Source organism: Megalobrama amblycephala, linkage group LG6 (genome assembly GCF_018812025.1).
Source record: "Megalobrama amblycephala isolate DHTTF-2021 linkage group LG6, ASM1881202v1, whole genome shotgun sequence".
NCBI lineage: Eukaryota > Metazoa > Chordata > Actinopteri > Cypriniformes > Xenocyprididae > Megalobrama > Megalobrama amblycephala.
The window spans coordinates 45757867-45777675 of record NC_063049.1 but is presented as its reverse complement, the minus strand read 5'-3'; the positions used below and the strand labels follow the sequence as shown (position 1 = coordinate 45777675).

The 19809-nt window shown below is 37.0% G+C and overlaps 1 protein-coding gene across 2 annotated transcripts in view; it reads right to left on the bottom strand.

The window, feature by feature from the left end:
• Positions 1 to 13886, bottom strand: part of LOC125270868 (globoside alpha-1,3-N-acetylgalactosaminyltransferase 1-like) — a 201621-nt gene extending 187735 nt beyond the window's left edge. Inside the window, exons 1-2 of one of the 2 annotated variants that reach the window (XM_048194875.1) lie at positions 13653 to 13886; positions 194 to 229 (exon numbers count right to left, since the gene is read on the bottom strand). In XM_048194875.1, the coding sequence (XP_048050832.1) occupies positions 194 to 229; positions 13653 to 13882 (266 nt within the window). In that variant the 5' untranslated portion in view covers positions 13883 to 13886. The remainder of the gene's footprint in view (positions 1 to 193; positions 230 to 13652) is intronic. The other variant, XM_048194876.1, reaches the window with a different exon arrangement.
• Between the last annotated feature and the right edge of the window lie 5923 nt (positions 13887 to 19809).

Here is a 19809-nt window from a genome sequence, read left to right as displayed (position 1 = left end):
TATATATATATCTTGGTGGGCAGTTTATTAATGAACTAAACCTTTAACATACATTTTTGAAACATGTCAAAGTAATCAGTTGTGAAGAAACAGTATCCCATAGAAAAATAAGCAATTATTAACTGGTTATGTTTTAGAGATATTTGCTCAAGATTGTTTTGATGGGTGAAAGTTGAAAAAGAAAAACACTCACCTGAGTGAGGTGGAGATGTAGCACAAATAAATCAGTCTGTAAGGAAACACAGTAACGGATCATGAATAAACAAATGAAGCAGATCATATCTTTTTTCAATGGAATTACCCATCAAATTGAATACACAGATAAACAGAGTCCTGTCACAGTAGTTTGATGAGGTGTTGCAGTGATCTAACGCACCCAAATACTGTAGCAAACACACAATATTGTTTAGAAAGTTTATAAGTGTTGAATCTGTTCGTATAAATGTCCAGCAGACCAACAGAAAGAATGTGAAGTGAATTTCCAGGAGCTACTGTGGTCATCGTTTCTAGTTATAATGTGATTTTATACAAATCAACTAATGGCCAAACCCAAAGTGATAAAATATGAAAAATGGTGATAGGGATATAACTGACAAGCTACAGAAGTCAGTAATGTAATAAGTGATTTTTACAGTAATTACTGCACATTGTCTCTTTCACTTCCAATGGAGTCTGCTCCATTCCACGAGTCATTTCATGCCACCACTGAATCTCCCAAAGAAATTTTTTTTGGGGGGCTATGTACCTGTGGGTGGGGAACCTGAACCACCATGGCTGCCCGAGGCTCCTAGACCCACCCTGGAGACCTCCGTACCTGTCTGCACCTCCACCCTCACCTGCGTGTAGGTCTCCAGGTGAAGAAATATAGAGCTGAGTATCATCAGCGTAACAGTGAAAACTAACGCCATGCTTCCTAATGATATCTCCCAAGGGTAGCATATACAGAGTGAAAAGCAACGGTCCTAGTACTGAGCCTTGCGGTACTCCATATTGAACTTGTGATCGATATGACATCTTTTCGTTTACTACTACAAACTGATAACGGTCAGATAAGTATGGATTTGAACCATGCCAATGCAATTCCACTAATGCCAACATAGTTTGAGTCTATTTAGAATCAAATCAAATCAACATTTATTTATATAGCACATTTAAAACAACACTTGTTGAGCCAAAATGCTTTACATCTCAAAAAACACAGTAATACAAAAATACAAAAAGAGCTTAAAAACAGACACAGTACCACAGTAATCATCAGAGCCAGAGATCCAGAAACTAAGGGCAGCTAAAAGCCACAGAATAAAGGTGAGACTTCAACATAGATTTAAAACAGACTAGTGAGTCACAGGATCTAATGTGCAGTGGGAGACTATTCCACAACCGTGACGCTGCCACCGAGAAAGCTCGATCTCCTTTGTTCCTAGAGCACGGATGAAAACCAATTAAAAGCAAACTCTGAGAGGATCTTAACGGTCTAGAGGCACAATGCTGCTGTAACAGACAAGAAATATATTCAGGAGCCAAACCGTGCAGACCCTTGAAAACGATTGTCAAGACTTTATATTGAATTCTGTACTCAACCGGAAGCCAATGCAGTGAAGCCAGCACCGGGGAAATGCTGGACCATTTCCTGGTACCAGTCAACAATCTGGCCGCAGCATTCTGTACCAGCTGCAGCCGCGAAAGCAGGTTCTTCGATAGCCCCATATAAAGTGAATTACAATAGTCTAATCTGGATGAAATAAAAGCATGAATCACAGTTTCCATGTCTCTAAAGGACAAAATTCTCTTTAATTGGCAATGCTTCTCAGTTGATAAAAGCTGCTTTTAACAACGGCCCTAACCTAACTTGTTTGTCAAACTTTAACTCAGAATCGAAAATTACCCCAAGGTTCCTAACTTGGGTGTTTAAGTTCTTAGATAAAGGGCCTAATTTTACAGAGAGCTGGTTAGCTAATCTTTGATTGCCAAAAATGACCATTTCTGATTTAGAGTCATTAAGCTGCAAAAAGCTTGCAGCCATCCATGCCTTTATTTCCTCCAGGCACTTAAACAATGCAGAGATATACGGTGTCAAACGCTGCACTAAGATCCAAAAGCAGCAAAACCGCACAGTTCCCTGCATCCGCAGACAACAATAGGTCATTTGACACTTTGAGTAAGGCCGTCTCAGTGCTGCGCTTGGACCTAAAACCAAATTTATTGAACTGAAATTTATCAAAAATCTTATTAGTATTTAAAAAACACAAAAGTTGATTAAGAACTACCTTCTCCAGCAGCTAATATCTCCGGCAATTTCAAAATTGGTCTATAACTGTTTAACACAGTAAAGTCCAAGTTGGACTTTTTTAACAAGGGCTGCACCAGAGCATGTTTAAAGTAAGAGGGAACTATACCACGAGCAAGACTCTGATTGATTATCAGAAGAATTGTAGAACCCACTACATCCCAGATCTGAATTAAAAGACGAGGTGTAATAACATCCAGTGAACAAACAGACGGCTTCAGATGTTGAATAACTGTTAACAGTTCAGGCAAGGAAACAGGCTCAAACCTGGAAAACTGATCAAAAGTGCAGTAGTCTGGCCGATCCAAGAGACAGACAGAATTGGAGGCAGGGACTGAGATGTTAGCTCTAATGTTACCAATCTTATCCACAAAAAATTGAGCAAAAGTTTCACATGATATTTCAGAACTGGCAGGAACGGCTAGGCCACCATTATTCAGAGCTGAATTGATTGTACGGAAAAGCACTTTCGGACAGTGCAGATTTTGTGTGATTAAAGCTGAAAAATAATTTTCCTTAGCAGCTGTTTCCTTAAACTGTTGATAATGATGCATGCAGTCTCTGAGAATCTCATAAGAGACTTGAAGCTTGAAGCTCCTTTCTGCCTGTCTCCATTTTTGCCTAAGTAATCTGCTCTCTACATTAAGCCAGGGATGAGAAACTTTTTTTGATTTCAACTTTTTAAAAGGGGCAATAGAGTCCAGAATTCCAGTACACTCAGAGTTAAAACCATCAACCAACAAATCTAGATCTGTGCATGATGAGGATGAGTCTGTGATATATGAATGCAAACAAGAGTTAAAAACTTCTGAGAAAACAGACGCTGTTGAATCATTGATGGACCTTACTTGACGACCACGGGGTGTCCCACCATGTCTGATCATTGAAAAAAGCAGGTTACAAGTAATAAAATAATGATCGGAGAGCCCAGTGTTTTCTATCACCAGCTCATTGACAGGAATACCCCATGACAAGACCAAATCCAGCATATGGCCTTTAACATGAGTAGGACCCACTACTGACTGCGTCAGATTAAAAGTGTCCAGCATGGATAAAAAGTCTTGGACTAGGGGCTTATCCGGACAGCAAGAAAATCCCGATCGCCTTCCTTGAGCAACGTCTCAAAATCCAGGCCTTGCGAGAAAATCAAATCATTAATTAAAAATGTTTTGTAAGTAATAGATCTAACGTTTAACAAGGCCATCTTCACAGATAAATCAACAGGAGCGGCAGACCGATGCGACGAAGGCACGAAACCCAAAGAACGCAAATTATTAGAGTTAATCCTTCTCATCTTAGAACGGCGTCGAATAGTTTTAAAACCTGTTGTCGCTTCCCGACACGAGGAAACCACAGCAACCAGCACAGAGTACCTTACATCCCAGAGACACAGGATAAAAACAGATAACACGTAAGACAAACAGAGCAGACGGCAAGCCGAGTTACACACAGGCGCAATCTTTGTACAGCGACACACTCCTTATTATATTGTGATACAGTCCGTCACATAAAGCACAGTCTTTGTTTTTTTCATCAATTAGGACCAGAAGCTTTGCTCAGTCTTTGTTGAAAATGAATTGAGAAAACAATACTTAAAAAGCAAGATGATCCACAGAAAGAGCTCAATCGTCAGAGAGCTTTGTCCATGTTTGAAGTAAAACGTTGTCATGCAACGGGTAACATATAAGTAGTAAATGGAAATCAACTCTTAGTTCCAATCTTCTCAGTTGTTTAAGCCCCCAAATAATCCATATACATTCAGAACACAAATCCTCTGTAAATAAAATCCAAAACAAACAAACCATAACCCTGTGCTATGAACATGAATTGTTAAACCAAAATAGAAACAATGTCAACTACTTACAGATGAGCTTAGAACTCTAAAGTTCCTCAACCAGGGTAAAAAGGCCACATCCACCATGAAGCAAGCCTCTCTTTGCAGGTAGAGAACCAACTTCCTGCCATTTCTCCTTCTTTGTTTCCTTAAATAGGCCAACTCATACACCTCAAATCGAGCGCCCCCTAATGCTCAGGTGAGTAATAACAGTAAAACCAATGGAGAAAACTACTGGTACAAATATTAGTAACAGGAAAACTGTTACACTATGGTACGGTCTAAATCCTGACTGGAAATCCTCACAGATACTATTTCTTTCTAAAAAAGAAACATAGTTGTGATGAAATTGCCTTTTCTAGTATTTTTTACAGAAAAGTGAAATTTGAGATCGTCTGTAATTGACTAAATCTCTAGGATCAAGTTGTGGTTTTTTAATAAGAGGTTTAATAATAGCCAGCTTAAAAGTTTTTGGTACGTATCCTAGTGATAAAGATGAATTAGCAATATTAAGAAGAGGATCTATGACCTCTGGAAGCATCTCTTTCAATAGCTTAGTCGGTATAGGGTCTAACATACATGTTGTTGATTTTGATGATTAAACAAGTTTAGACAACTCTTCCTCTCCTAAAGCAGTAAATAAATTGAATTTTTCCTCAGGGACACTACAATGCACTGTCTGACACGATACTGTAGTAGACGGTTGCATGGTTATAATTTTCTCTCTAATATTATCAATCTTGCAAGTAAAGAAGTTCATAAAGTCATTACTGCTGTGCTCTATGGAAACATCAGAAGTTGAAGCCGTATTTCTTGTTGATTTAGCCACTGTATCAAATAAATACCTAGGGTTGTGTTTATTTTCTTCTAAAAGTTTTGAAAAATAGGCAGATCTAGCAGTTTTTTTTTTTTTTATTATTATTATTATAATTTTTTAAACAGAACAGAACATGACCAGAGAGAGAAAACAAGGCATCAAAAGAAAATTAAGACAGTTGTAGATCAGTATAAATGTCCCAATTGTTCCAAAGTCTTTCAAATTTGTCCAGTTGTAAATGTAGTCTGAATGTGATTTTTTCCATTTTCCTTATGTCCATAATAATGTCTGCCCAATCCTTGATTGTCTGTGCAGTTTGTGTCATCCATTTTTTGTGATGGCCTTTTTCCCTGCGGCCAGGAGTATACTCCAGAGATATCCATTAACTGTGTCCATGGCAGGAGATTTAAGGCCCAGATACATAGTTCTGAAATCCAGTAGGATGGGGACATCAAAACCATTTTGCATTGCTTTTTTGATTTCGGACCAGTATTTTTGAACCACCAAACAGTCCCAGAACACATGGTAATGGTGTACCTCCTGACAACCACAATTTCTCCAACACTCAGCATTTCACTGTGAAAAATGAGCGCTTTGACAAGGTGTTATGAAAAAACGAGATACACTTTCCAACAAAATTCTTTCCAGACATGTGATTTCATGGTTCTCCATTGTGTTATACATATATTCTCCCATTCCTCATCAGTCAAAGTGAAATTGCCTTCTCTTTCCCATTTATTTTTAATATATTGAGTTGAATGATTTCCCAAATTGGGAAATTTATATATTTATATATTTTTGATATTATTCCCCTTGAAAGTTCTGATTTATATGCCTTAATAAAGATTTCGATCAGAGGGTCATCATTTTGTTTAATTTCTTGGTTATAATAACTCCTTGTCTGTAAATACCTATAAAAGTCCTGTTTTTCCAAGCCAAAGGATTCCCTCAATGCCTCAAAGCTTTTCATTTGATTTTCTTTCACAATTTGGTAAAAAAAAATCTTTATACCCTTTGTGACCTAATGCGGTCTCATGTCGGTTTTGTTTGGTACAAAACCTTGGTCATAAGCCAACCAGCTTAAGATTTTAACATCTTTCTTTAGTTTGTATCTTTTGATCAGCTCTTTCCAGGTTGTAAGCACCGATTTTACCCAGGGATTCTCAATTTCATCCAAATGACTCAGCCGTTTGTCATCTGCCAATAAGGCCTGAACAGGAACCTCCGGCAAAACACTACACTCAATATTTTTCCATTGATCTTCATATTTTGAATCACATCAGTACAGCAATGCTCTGATTTGGGCTGAAATAAAATAATCTTTCAGACAAGGTAAACCCCATCCGCCTTTTTCTGTTGAAAGTTGTAAGGTTTTAAATCGGATACGAGGTTTCTTGCCTTGCCATACAAATCTTGAGATTGGGAATGGAAACTGGGAGAGTCTGGAACAAGTCTGGAACAAGTAGAGGAATCTGGGAAAAACGTTCATTTTAATAGTTTCAATCCTTTGACTTAGACTTAAGTATGGAATAAGATTCCATTTTTCAAAGTCCTTCTTCATATTGGAAAAAAGAGGGTTATAGTTTTTCTTTAGAATTGTTGATAAATCCTTATGGAGAATTACACCTAAATATAGATGCTGGTCATATAATTAGAATATCATCAAAAAGTTGATTTATTTCACTAATTCCATTCAAAAAGTGAAACTTGTATATTATATTCATTCATTACACACAGACTGATATATTTCAAATGTTTATTTCTTTTAATTTTGATGTTTATAACTGACAACTCTGGAAAATCCCAAATTCAGTATCTCAGAAAATTAGAATATTACTTAAGGCCAATACAAAGAAAGGATTTTTAGAAATCTTGGCCAACTGAAAAGTATGAATATGAAAAGTCTGAGCATGTACAGCACTCAATACTTAGTTGGGGCTCCTTTTGCCTGAATTACTGCAGCAATGCGGCGTGGCATGGAGTCGATCAGTCTGTGGCACTGCTCAGGTGTTATGAGAGCCCAGGTTGCTCTGATAGTGGCCTTCAGCTCTTCTGCATTGTTGGATCTGGCATATCGCATCTTCCTCTTCACAATACCCCATAGATTTTCTATGGGGTTAAGGTCAGGTGAGTTTGCTGGCCAATTAAGAACAGGGATACCATGGTCCTTAAACCAGGTACTGGTAGCTTTGGCACTGTGTGCAGGTGCCAAGTCCTGTTGGAATCTGCAGTCCAGTCTTTTCCTTCCCTTCGCCTCTCTATTAATGTGCTTGGACACAGAGCTCTGTGAACAGCCAGCCACTTTTGCAATGACCTTTTGTGTCTTGCCCTCCTTGTGCAAGGTGTCAATGGTCGTCTTTTGGACAACTGTCAAGTCAGCAGTCTTCCCCATGATTGTGTAGCCTACAGAACTAGACTGAGAGACCATTTAAAGGCCTTTGCAGGTGTTTTGAGTTAATTAGCTGATTAGAGTGTGGCACTAGGTGTCTTGTTGGTCTTGTTTTGTTAAAATTACACTATTCTTTGTATTTTAAAGATTGCTCTTTCAGATTGTTGTTTTCTAAGTTTCCAAGCTAGTAGTTTAGAGAATTTTGATCCAGATTCATAATATCTTTGTTTAGTAAAGAGCATTTTCTTAATTATTTCCTGTGTGGTCAGATCATTAATTTCGTCTCTTATCTTTTTTAAATTCCTGTAGCAACTGAGGATTTCTATTTTTTGCGTGATTGATCTCTAATTGTTTTTGTCTGTCCTGCAGATCATTAAATTTTTTCGGCCTTTGTTTCTTCTTGGTTGAGGTGATGGCGATAATTTTACCCCTCAAAACTGCCTTAGCAGCATTCCAGAGGATGGGTGGAGAAGTTTCACCATTATCATTTTCCTCTAAATAAATTTTGACATCATCAGATAGCTTTTTCTTCATCTGAGGGTCATTAAGCAGACTAGCATTAAACCGCCAGAGAGTATTTTTACATTTTTTCCTCGAATTCTATAGTAATGTAGATGGGGGCGTGGTCACTTAAGTTTATTGTACCTATGTCCACCTCCATAATTTTTGATCTGTCCTTACTGAAAACAAAAAAAGTCTATTCTAGTATAAATTGTATGTGGGTTAGAGAAGTGGGTGTATTGGCAGGCATTGGGGTTCATCTCTCTCCAGATGTAAATCAATCCTATATTTTTTATCGATTTGCGGAATTTGTTGTTTATCATTTTTCCTAAGTTTTTTTAATTTGACACATCCAGTGTGGGCTGGAGATGAAGATTCCAATCTCCGCCACAGATAAGGGTTCCCTCAGAGTGGTTTACAATCAAGTCTATAACATGAGTATAGAAAATGAAATCACTCATTGGTGGGGCATATACATTTAGAAAAGTAAATACCTCTCCATTAATAGCACCCTTAACGAGTACCAATCTTCCCTCCTTATCTTTATATTCAAAGCTCTGTTCGAAAGTTATTCGGCTTGAGATCAATATGGCAACTCCCCTCTTATGTCTACCCTTGAACGAGGAAAAGTACAGTTTATTATAACCGAGTTTAGTTCGTTTTTGATGTTCTGAGTCATTTAAATGGGTTTCTTGCAAGTATATGATGTCTATTTTTTTCTTTCCTCATTTTCGTTAGTATTCTTGACCGTTTGATTGGGCTTAATATGCTGTTAACATTAAAGGATGCTACTCATAACTTATCAGATGCCATTGTTTCACTTGAATTTAATTCACCACCATTAAAACATCGATATGGTAAAGCTCTTTGGTCAAACAGAACACATTAGGACAGGAACAGCAACAACAATTAACACAGAAAAAGAAAAACAGCAAAAAAAAAAAGGATTTGTACAAAAAACGTGCAACGATTCCAAAACATGAGCCATCTCTTTGGCAGAGCCATCTCTAAATGAGGGCCCTCCATACCAAGACTTATGGTAACCATCCAGTCCATGAAAACATAGGTAAGCCACTATGCTCTGCTGCCTTCATTAGTAATATATTGAATTTTCTCAAACCCAACCCTCCACATTTGGTACGCACAGGAGTACGTATTTGTTGACACATAGTGAAAGTACTATGATCACAGAGCCAATGACAGGGTATTTGATTATAAGTGTCCAGTAACTCAGATGCGTTGTATCAGATAATTACCCAAATAAAGAAGGTAATGTCGTCATCTGAGCCTCATTTGCCCCAGAACATAAAACAGAAAAAACAAAACGGCCATATAGCTACATTTCTGGGCCGCTTCAGAACAAAAAAGTCTCATAAAGTAGACATGAACTCACATACCCCATATTATCTTTCAGTCCATCTGCTCAGTCCTTTGCGCTGCTTTGTTGCATTTTTTTCAGGAGGCTCTCTGCCTCCGTTGGCGATTTAAACACATATTTCTTTCCTTCGTATGTCAACAGCAATGTAGCGGGGAAGGCGAAACCATGCCTTAGTTTCCTTCTTCTGAATTCCTCGCAGGCCCGCTGGAATTCTGCTCGCTGCTGATGAATGGGGTACAGTAAATCCTGGGCAAAGTAGATCTTCTTCCCCTTGTACTGGATGTTTTTCTTAAGCCGTGCATGACTCGCTCCTTGTCCTTGAAATTCAGGAATCTCATTATGAAGCCGCGCGGAGGATCCACGTCTCCTCTTATCGCACCAAGTCTGTGCGCCCGTTCTGTTGTCACCTGAGGAACCTCTACCAGCTCCTGGATCAACAATTCGAAGAAGCCCTCAACATCTGCTGATTCCTCTCCCTCCAGAATTCCCACGAGTCTGAGATTCTTTCTGCGTCCCTGCGACTCGAGATCAATGAGCTTTCTTTTTATAGTCGCGTTTTCAGCCCGCAACTGAGCGTTCTCTTCGCGTATCTGAGCCACCTCCACTTTCAACGCCTTTAGCGCTCTCAACTCGGGGAGTTTGTCTTCTGTATTGCTGATGCGGGCCTCTGCGGTCTGGATACGCCTCTCCACTCCTCCCAGGTCAGTCCTCAGAGCGACAATCTCAGCCCTCATTTCAGCTCTCCATCTCTCCACACTACGGCACACATCATCCAGCTTCTCAATCACCCTTTCGAGTGTGCTAGCAGCGCTAGCTTGGGCCACCACATTCCCGGGAGAGGCACAATCTGTTATTTTAGATTGCTTACTTGTCTAGGATTTGCCCGAGTCGGAGTTCTTTGACTGTTTGGACATCTTTCACCACATCTATTTTCTTTGTATTTGGGTTTAGCATTTATATTTGGATTATATTCGGCAGAGAGACCGAGCTATGCGACTTATCACATCCTCTCCAACCCGGAAGTCCCGATCTAGCAGTTTTTAAGGCCTTTCTGTACTCAATCATTCTCTCTCTCCATGAAATGTGAAATACTTCTAGTTTTGTTTTCTTCCAGCTGCGCTCCATTTTTCTGGCTGCTACCTTTAGGGCCCGTTGTACCACAGCGTTAGATTCATTTCCTTAATCTTTTTTAAATGCAAAGGAGCAACTGAGTCTAATGTGCTGGAAAAGACAGAGGCAATAGTTTCTGTTGCAACATCAAGGTCTTCTAAGCTGTCTGGTATGCTAAGGCGATAAAACCGATCAGGAAGATTATTTATAAAGCGATCTTTAGTGGTAGAAGTGATGGTTCTACCATATTTATGGCAGGGAGGCAGTTTAGCCTCTTTGACTAAATGTAGTATACACAAGACTAGATAATGATCTGAGATGTCATCACTCTGCTGCAGAATTTCAATGGCATCAATATCGATTCAATGTGACAATATTAGGTCTAAAGTATGATTACGACAATGAGTGGGTCCTGACACGTGTTGTCTAATTCCAATAGAGTTTAGAATGACTGTAAATGCCAATCCTAATGCACCTTTTCCTTATCTACATGGATATTAAAATCACCAACAACAAGGACTTTATCTGCAGCTAGTACTAACTCTGACAGAAAATCAGCAAATTCTTTGATAAAGTCTGTATGGTGTCCTGGTGGCCTGTATACAGTGGCCAACTTACATAATGTTACATAAAGTACCATCACTTCGAAGGAATTATATTTGAAAGACTTTTGACTAATACTGTAAATATTACTATAAATTACAGCAACACCTCCCCTTTTGCCTTTCTGATGAGGATTGTGATGATAATCGTAATCTTGAGGGCTAGACTCATTTAAAGTAATGTGATCGTCCTGTTTTAGCCAAATTTCTGTCAAACACAGCACATCTAGATTAATTTCCAAACTGAACTTGTGATCAGTGTGACATGTGACAGGTTATGTTCGGAGAATAAGTTTCTATGGCTACTTACATATTAGAAAGCTATCTCCGTTTTTGGAAACGAAAGTTAAGATTATTTGCATACTTATTCTTAATCATACTTGCATATGTTACATGTACACTGTTTCTGGAAACCCCCAAGGCCTCTGTGGTTCTACACATATGAACCAGTTTATCTAGCTCAGTGCACCTGCAATTAAACAAGGGAGGGCTGCCAATGAAAAATGGAATGTGTCCTCATGCTCTCACACAGTGAAAAATCACAGAGCTAGAGGACACTGACAAACAAGACAGAGGTTACTTTGATATTAAACAAAGTCTCAGCTTTCGAATTCTGTTCATTTTATTATGAAATTCAAACAATAAATCTTGTTTTGAATCGATCATCTCTTCATCTTTCCTATTAGTTAATAGTAAATAAGCACAAATGAACATCAAAAGGTGTGTTGAAAGTTACAGTACAACTTACCAAAATGTATCATGTCTCCCCCAGGTGAAAAAAAGCATACTTGAATGCACGAAAAAAACACTTGAATACAAACAAGTACATTTTTATTTTTTTTTTGCTAAATAAAATTGTAAAAGTTATACACTATAAATACACTAATTAAAGTAAATTTCTACTTCAGTAATACTTCAGTGCACTTAAATTGACTTTTTTAGTACGTTGAAATCAAGTATACTACCGCAAAAATATTAAAAAGAATTTTATTTGTGTATTTCTTAAAAGTGTGCTTTGAATGCTTTAAAATGTAGTTCAATCTTAGTAGACTTTTATATAGTATTCCTTAACTTAAATTAAATTGATTGTACTAGTTACAAGAACATTTTCCCAACTGTGGTACGTAAGTACACTTAATATAAATGCACTAATTAGCACTAACACTTAAATTGATTTTAAGTGTAGTCATATAACGTAAACCAAATATACAAAAGTGTTTTATAAGTGCATTAGAGGAAAGCGGGGTAAGTTGTCACACGGGTAAGTAGTCACACTCTTCATATAAGAGTGGCCAACTTACATAATGTTACATAAAGTACCATCACTTCGAAGGAATTATATTTGAAAGACTTTTGACTAATACTGTAAATATTACTATAAATTACAGCAACACCTCCCCTTTTGCCTTTCTGATGAGGATTGTGATGATAATCGTAATCTTGAGGGCTAGACTCATTTAAAGTAATGTGATCGTCCTGTTTTAGCCAAATTTCTGTCAAACACAGCACATCTAGATTAATTTCCAAACTGAACTTGTGATCAGTGTGACATGTGACAGGTTATGTTCGGAGAATAAGTTTCTATGGCTACTTACATATTAGAAAGCTATCTCCGTTTTTGGAAACGAAAGTTAAGATTATTTGCATACTTATTCTTAATCATACTTGCATATGTTACATGTACACTGTTTCTGGAAACCCCTAAGGCCTCTGTGGTTCTATGCATATGAACCAGTTTATCTAGCTCAGTGCACCTGCAATTAAACAAGGGAGGGCTGCCAATGAAAAATGGAATGTGTCCTCATGCTCTCACACAGTGTCACACAGCTAGAGGACACTGACAAACAAGACAGAGGTTACTTTGATATTAAACAAAGTCTCAGCTTTCGAATTCTGTTCATTTTATTATGAAATTCAAACAATAAATCTTGTTTTGGCGCTTTTTAATGTGATGTGACAGATCACTGTAGTGCCTCAGTTGAAGCGGCACATGAATCGATCATCTCTTCATCTTTTCTATTAGTTAATAGTAAATAAGCACAAATGAACATCAAAAGGTGTGTTGAAAAATACAGTACAACTTACCAAAATGTATCATGTCTCCCCCAGGTGAAAAAAAGCATACTTGAATGCACGAAAAAACACTTAAATACAAGCAAGTACATTCTTATTTTTTTCGCTAAATAAAATTGTAAAAGTTATACACTATAAATACACTAATTAAAGTACATTTCTACTTCAATAATATTTCAGTGCACTTAAATTTTTTAGTACGTTGAAATCAAGTATACTACCACAAAAATATTACCAACTTTTTTGATCAAGTCTTTGAACAGAATCAACTTAAAAGAGTGATTCATTTGTGAATGGGGCATCGTTCATGAAAAAAGAGACAGCGACAGAGACAGTAAAATGAAAATTACTCCTCAACTCGTAAACTGTTTCACTTATAGTTTATTAATTTAAGTTCCAACCAACGAAGATGACAGTAAATCAGTACACATTACAAAAGTGTAAATACAGACCCAGTGTAAATACAGACCCAGTTACTGAGATACCAGTCAACACAAGAAGAAAGGAATTAATTCAAATTAATTCATATTTTGAAGTTTCATTATTCCTGAATTAGGTTTTCCTGCCCTTTGTTTACTTGCAGTAAATAATACAAAAAAACATTTGGTAATTTCATCTAATACGGTTACAACTAGAAAACTAGAAAATAGTAGATACATACCCCATTATTAAGAGGCCAGCCAACACGAGACGAAAGATGTTAGCAGTTTTAAGGAGTTTCATCATTTTTGCATTAGGTTTTGTGTCCTTGTTCACTCGGATAACTGAATGTCTGACAGGGTTAGTGACAGGTAAGTAGTTGATTATGTTGTGAATGTTTCTTATTCCTGTTGGACTGGTATAGCGAGGCAAAATGTATGCAAACCAGGGCTGAAGACAGGTGCTAGTCATATAATTAAAATATCATCAAAAAGTTTATTTATTTCACTAATTCCATTCAAAAAGTGAAACTTGTATATTATATTCATTCATTACACACAGACTGATATATTTCAAATGTTTATTTATTTTAATTTTGATGATTATAAGTGACAACTAAGGAAAATCCCAAATTCAGTATCTCAGAAAATTAAAATATTACTTAAGACCAATACAAAGAAAGGATTTTTAGAAATCTTGGCCAACTGAAAAGTATGAACATGAAAAGTATGAGCATGTACAGCACTCAATACTTAGTTGGGGCTCCTTTTGCCTGAATTACTGCAGCAATGCGGCGTGGCATGGAGTCGATCAGTCTGTGGCACTGCTCAGGTGTTATGAGAGCCCAGGTTGCTCTGATAGTGGCCTTCAGCTCTTCTGCATTGTTGGGTCTGGCATATCGCATCTTCCTCTTCACAATACCCCATAGATTTTCTATGGGGTTAAGGTCAGGTGAGTTTGCTGGCCAATTAAGAACAGGGATACCATGGTCCTTAAACCAGGAACTGGTAGCTTTGGTACTGTGTGCCGGTGCCAAGTCCTGTTGGAAAATGAAATCTGCATCTCCATAAAGTTGGTCAGCAGCAGGAAGCATTAGGTGCTATAAATCTTCCTGGTATACGGCTGCGTTGACTTTGGACCTCAGAAAACACAGTGGACCAACACCAGCAGATGACATGGCACCCCAAACCATCACTGACTGTGGAAACTGTTGATATGAGCCACACCCTGCTTCAACAGGAAATGCAACTTTTCTAGGCTACTTATATCTAGGTCTTCTGCTTATAAAGAATAATAATGACAACACAACTGAGATTTAAGAGGAAAAAACGTTTATTGAAATAGGTGATTTATAAGTAATAATAATGACAACACAACTTTGATTTGAAGATAAACAGAAGTTAGCTGTTTATGAGGTACAGCTATCATAAAGAGATACCTTGGAGGAAGAAACATGTTCAATGACATGTTTGTGTGTAAACAAGTGAAAAGAAGTTAGCCTTTTATGAAGTACAGCTGTTATGATAACTTGTATATATAGATATATAGATAACTTGTTTATGGGTAAACAGTGAAACAAAATGTTTGATAACTGTTTATGTAAACAAAAAGGTTGATATCTGTTTATGTAAACAAAAAGGTTGATATCTGTTTATGTAAACAAAAAGGTTGATATCTGTTTATGTAAACAAAAAGGTTGATATCTGTTTATGTAAACAAAAAGGTTGATATCTGTTCATGTAAACAAAAAAGGTTGATATCTGTTTATGTAAATGAAAAGATGTGATCACATCAAACGAATGTAGAAAAAAAAAGAGCCCAATAGCATATATATTAACCACTGAAGAATGACAGACAACTGTTATTGTAACGTCTTTATTAAAGCATATATTAACCATTAAAGAATGACAGACAACTGGTATTGTAATGCCTTTATTAAAGCATGTATTAATCACTTATGAAAGAATACAAAACAACTGGAAATGCATTTGTTAGTAACATGTTAGTAGATTAGAAAGGAAATAACATGTATTAGAAAGAAAGGCAATCTTACCGTTGAAGGATGTCTTGATCAGAAGAGCAGGATGCAGCAGAGGAGAAGAGTCCAGAACAAAGAGACGAGCCTCTATATATAGACATTTGAGGGGAATTCCCAAGAAGATGACATCAAGTGGTCAGATAGTCTATAAAAGGCTGGACCATGAAGAGAGCATGAGGGGCTGCTTCACACCTGAGGCTGTACCTCCGACACCAGAACCAGCTGATGATGCCTCCATCGTTGATATTGCCTTGACTGAAGAACTTTTTAATACTTATACTTTATTTAATTACTTGTATAGAATGATAGTAGAATATATGTAATGCTAGTAGTATTAGTGTAATAAATAAATGAACTTATAACTTTATAACTAAACTCGGCCTCATGTGGCATTAATTTAAGTCGTTGAACCTGAACAGACCACGGAGAAGTCTTCTGTCTGATTGTAAGTATTTTTAAAATGCTTATAATTTAGGTCAGATTTGACTTTCTTACCTAACCTGAGAATAATAAAAATAAGGTAAAGGTGCTTAGAGACGCATCGCAAAACAAAACTTTACACTGGACCTCAAGCAACGTGAATTGTGTGCCTCTCCTCTCTTCCTCCAGACTCTGGGACCCTGATTTCCAAAGGAAATGCAAAATTTACTTTCATCAGAGAACATAACTTTGGACCACTCAGCAGCAGTCCAGTCCTTTTTGTCTTTAGACGCTTCTGACGCTGTCTGATGTTCAAGAGTGGCTTGACACAAGGAATGCGACAGCTGAAACCCATGTCTTGCATACGTCTGTGCGTGGTGGTTCTTGAAGCACTGACTCCAGCTGCAGTCCACTCTTTGTGAATTATCCCCCACATTTTTGAATGGGTTTTGTTTCACAATCCTCTCCAGGGTGCGGTTATCCCTATTGCTCGTAAACTTTTTTCTACCACATCTTTTCCTTCCCTTCGCCTCTCTATTAATGTGCTTGGACACAGAGCTCTGTGAACAGCCAGCCTCTTTTGCAATGACCTTTTGTGTCTTGCCCTCCTTGTGCAAGGTGTCAATGGTCATCTTTTGGACAACTGTCAAGTCAGCAGTCTTCCCCATGATTGTGTAGCCTACAGAACTAGACTGAGAGACCATTTAAAGGCCTTTGCAAGTGTTTTGAGTTAATTAGCTGATTAGAGTGTGGCACCAGGTGTCTTCAATATTGAACCTTTTCACAATATTCTAATTTTCTGAGATACTGAATTTGGGATTTTCCTTAGTTGTCAGTTATAATCATCAAAATTAAAAGAAATAAACATTTGAAATATATCAGTCTGTGTGTAATGAATGAATATAATATACAAGTTTAACTTTTTGAATAGAATTAGTTAAATAAATCAACTTTTTGATGATATTCTAATTATGTGACCAGCACCTGTATATAGAATGAGGATGCATTTCGTTTTCATAGGGGGGCTCAATTTTTATTTTCTGAGAAATAGACATTCACTAAAACGATAACATCCCGTATTCAGCCTAATATAACTGAAATAGACCATGTTCTATATTAAAACAACAGCAAAGCAATTATTGGCACCCCTAGAATGTTATATGAGTGAAATATCTCTGAAGTATATTCCCATTCATATTTAATTTTTTTTAGCACACCAGGGTGATCATGAACATGAAATTGTCCAGCCATGACTTCCTGTTCCACAGGAGTACAAACATGAGGAAACAGAAAGGCCAAATTCCCTTAATCATTCATCACAATGAGTAAAACCAAAGAATACAGCTCTGATGTGCAGCAAAAGATTGTTGAGCTTCACAAAATAGAAAGTGGCTGTAAGAAAATAGCTAAAGCATTGAAATCCACCATTTCCACTATCAGGGCAATAATTAAGAAGTTTCAATCAACTAAAAATGTTACAAATGTGTGAAGATGTGTGTTGTTTTATGGTGTGTAATTTTTACCTTAACCTTTAACCTTGTTATTTATTATTCTCAGGTTAGGTTAAGTAAGTCAAATCTGACCTAAATCATAAGCATTCAAACAGTACTTACAATTTGTTCAGATGACTTCTCTGTGGTCTGTTCGTGCTCAAGGGTTTAGTAATAAAAATATCGGTAGACAGTTATTTGCAATTAATGTAGTAATAGTTTTAATTACAATTTAACAAAAGTAAAGGCAAACAAAGGTTATTAACAAAGTTAACAAAACAAAGCAAAGTTTCAATCAAAGGTGTAATAAGCTGGGTTTCTCGCATCGAGAGACTGCTCAATCAGTATCTGTATAGTGAAAAAAAAGTATACTTTATTGTATTTTAAATATATTCCCTTTTTCTATAGTACACTGCAAATATACTAACAAAAAATGTACTATCATTAAATATATAAAAAGTATATTAGTATCATATTTTCTTAATGCAACTTTTAACACACTTTAAAATAATTGTACTTTAGTATATTCTCTAAAAAATATATTTTAGAAAAATATACTTGAAGTGTAAGTTCAGTTTATTTTTTAAAAGTGTATTTATTTGCACTTTATAAAAATATATTTGAGGTATATTTTAACAGTGTGCTGAAAATGATCATTGTAACAATGCACTGAAAGTATATTTAAAAAATACATCATTTAATATCCTGAAGTTGTAGTGTATCTAATGTTAAATTTGAGTATATTTTTTAAGTTTACTTCTTCATCCTTGGAATTCATTATATTACTTGTGCTATTTATTTCAGTATGAATGCATTACAAGCCCATTTAGTATATGCAGTGTAGCCTATACAATTTCCAAATATGTGTAAATGTTTATTAAGTTTACACTGGCAGAATCATTTTACAATCGTACACACAAATGTATATTAAACAACACACCAGCAGCACAAGTAATGCGAAAAAATATGTCGAGTGGTTAAACTTATCGGAATTCAAATGTCTCTTCAACTTGGTCTGTGACCAATCAGATTTTGTTGCTCACTGCCTTCAGCCAATCAGAGCTGCTGACGTCACGGTCGTCGTCTGAATCCCCTCACTCAGTCACTCAGGTGAAGTATAATGTCGCAATGTATAATTTATTTAATAAAACACTGAAAGCGCAATACATCGCTCAATCTTGGGGATTCTGACCAGTTCAATCAAGACTGACCATGATGGCGACGACAACCGGCTAATCTAATGGCCAGGCACGTGCACACATAGACAAAAAGGGGGCTTGAGCCCCTGCCCTTTTTCTTCCTCAAGAGAAAGTGCCCTTTTTTCTGGGGTGTTTTTTTTTTTTTTTTAAATAAATGAATTGAATAAATTCCTATTTGCGCACAGCTTCCCTGTCAAACAAATATATTTACTGAATAAAACAAATGAAAAAAAAAAATACTATATCAGGTCGGCTTTGTCGAGTTGAGTTCAGATGCCCTCACTCCGCAACACGCCATTCATGCCTGCACGCACGCTCGCGCGCCCCGCCCCGCCCCGCCCCACCTCACCTCACCTAGAGTTTGCTGCTGGCTGAAAACTTGTGACAACTATTCCCGCGAAAATGCAACTGCTGTCTGAGAAAGAGAAAGAGAAAAAAGCCCTAGACGGATTCATTCCGTGCATTTCTTTCAGGTAGGCAAGCCTGTGTTCACAAACCTGAAAGTTTTGGCTATTTAAGGGTTATTTATACATTTAACGCTGCATTAATAGTTTGACCACCATCAACACATCTGCCTGATTTGATACTAATGAAATTTATGCCATATTATAAACCGTTTTGAACCATGGTAAAGATATCGGTTGCACTGTCAATACCAGAAGAGGAGCATTCCATGAACCACATTATTAGACAGTTTTCTAAGGATGCATGGTTTAATAAAACTATTTAAAAATCATAATAAAGCATTAGCTACATAATGCTATTCTTAAATCTACGCTTACACAGAATAATACATCAATAAAAGTTTAAACCCTCGCTCTGTCTTTGCATGTTTGATGTCCACATATTCTTGTTGAAGAAATTACAGTGGCTGTAGCATTTCTATCACAAAGAAGTGGCCGAATATTATTATTTAACTAATAATAAATTTTTAATTATGGTGGTTGGATTTGATCGTGCTGTGTTGTCTAACAACAAAAATCAGCAGGCTTTTGGCGCCCTCTACAGGCATTTGTTATAATATATAATCTATTAAAGGTGCCGTAGAACTAGGGATGTCCCGATCAGGTTTTTTTGCCCTTGAGTCCGAGTCCGAGTCATTTGATTTTGAGTATCTACCAATACCGAGTCCCGATCCGATACTTCTATAATAGCCTACATAAAAAAAAGAATAAAGAAGAGTGAAAAAAACAGATCCAGGATGTTCCTTATTTATTGAATTCACCTTATTCTCCAGACTACCGCCCCGCA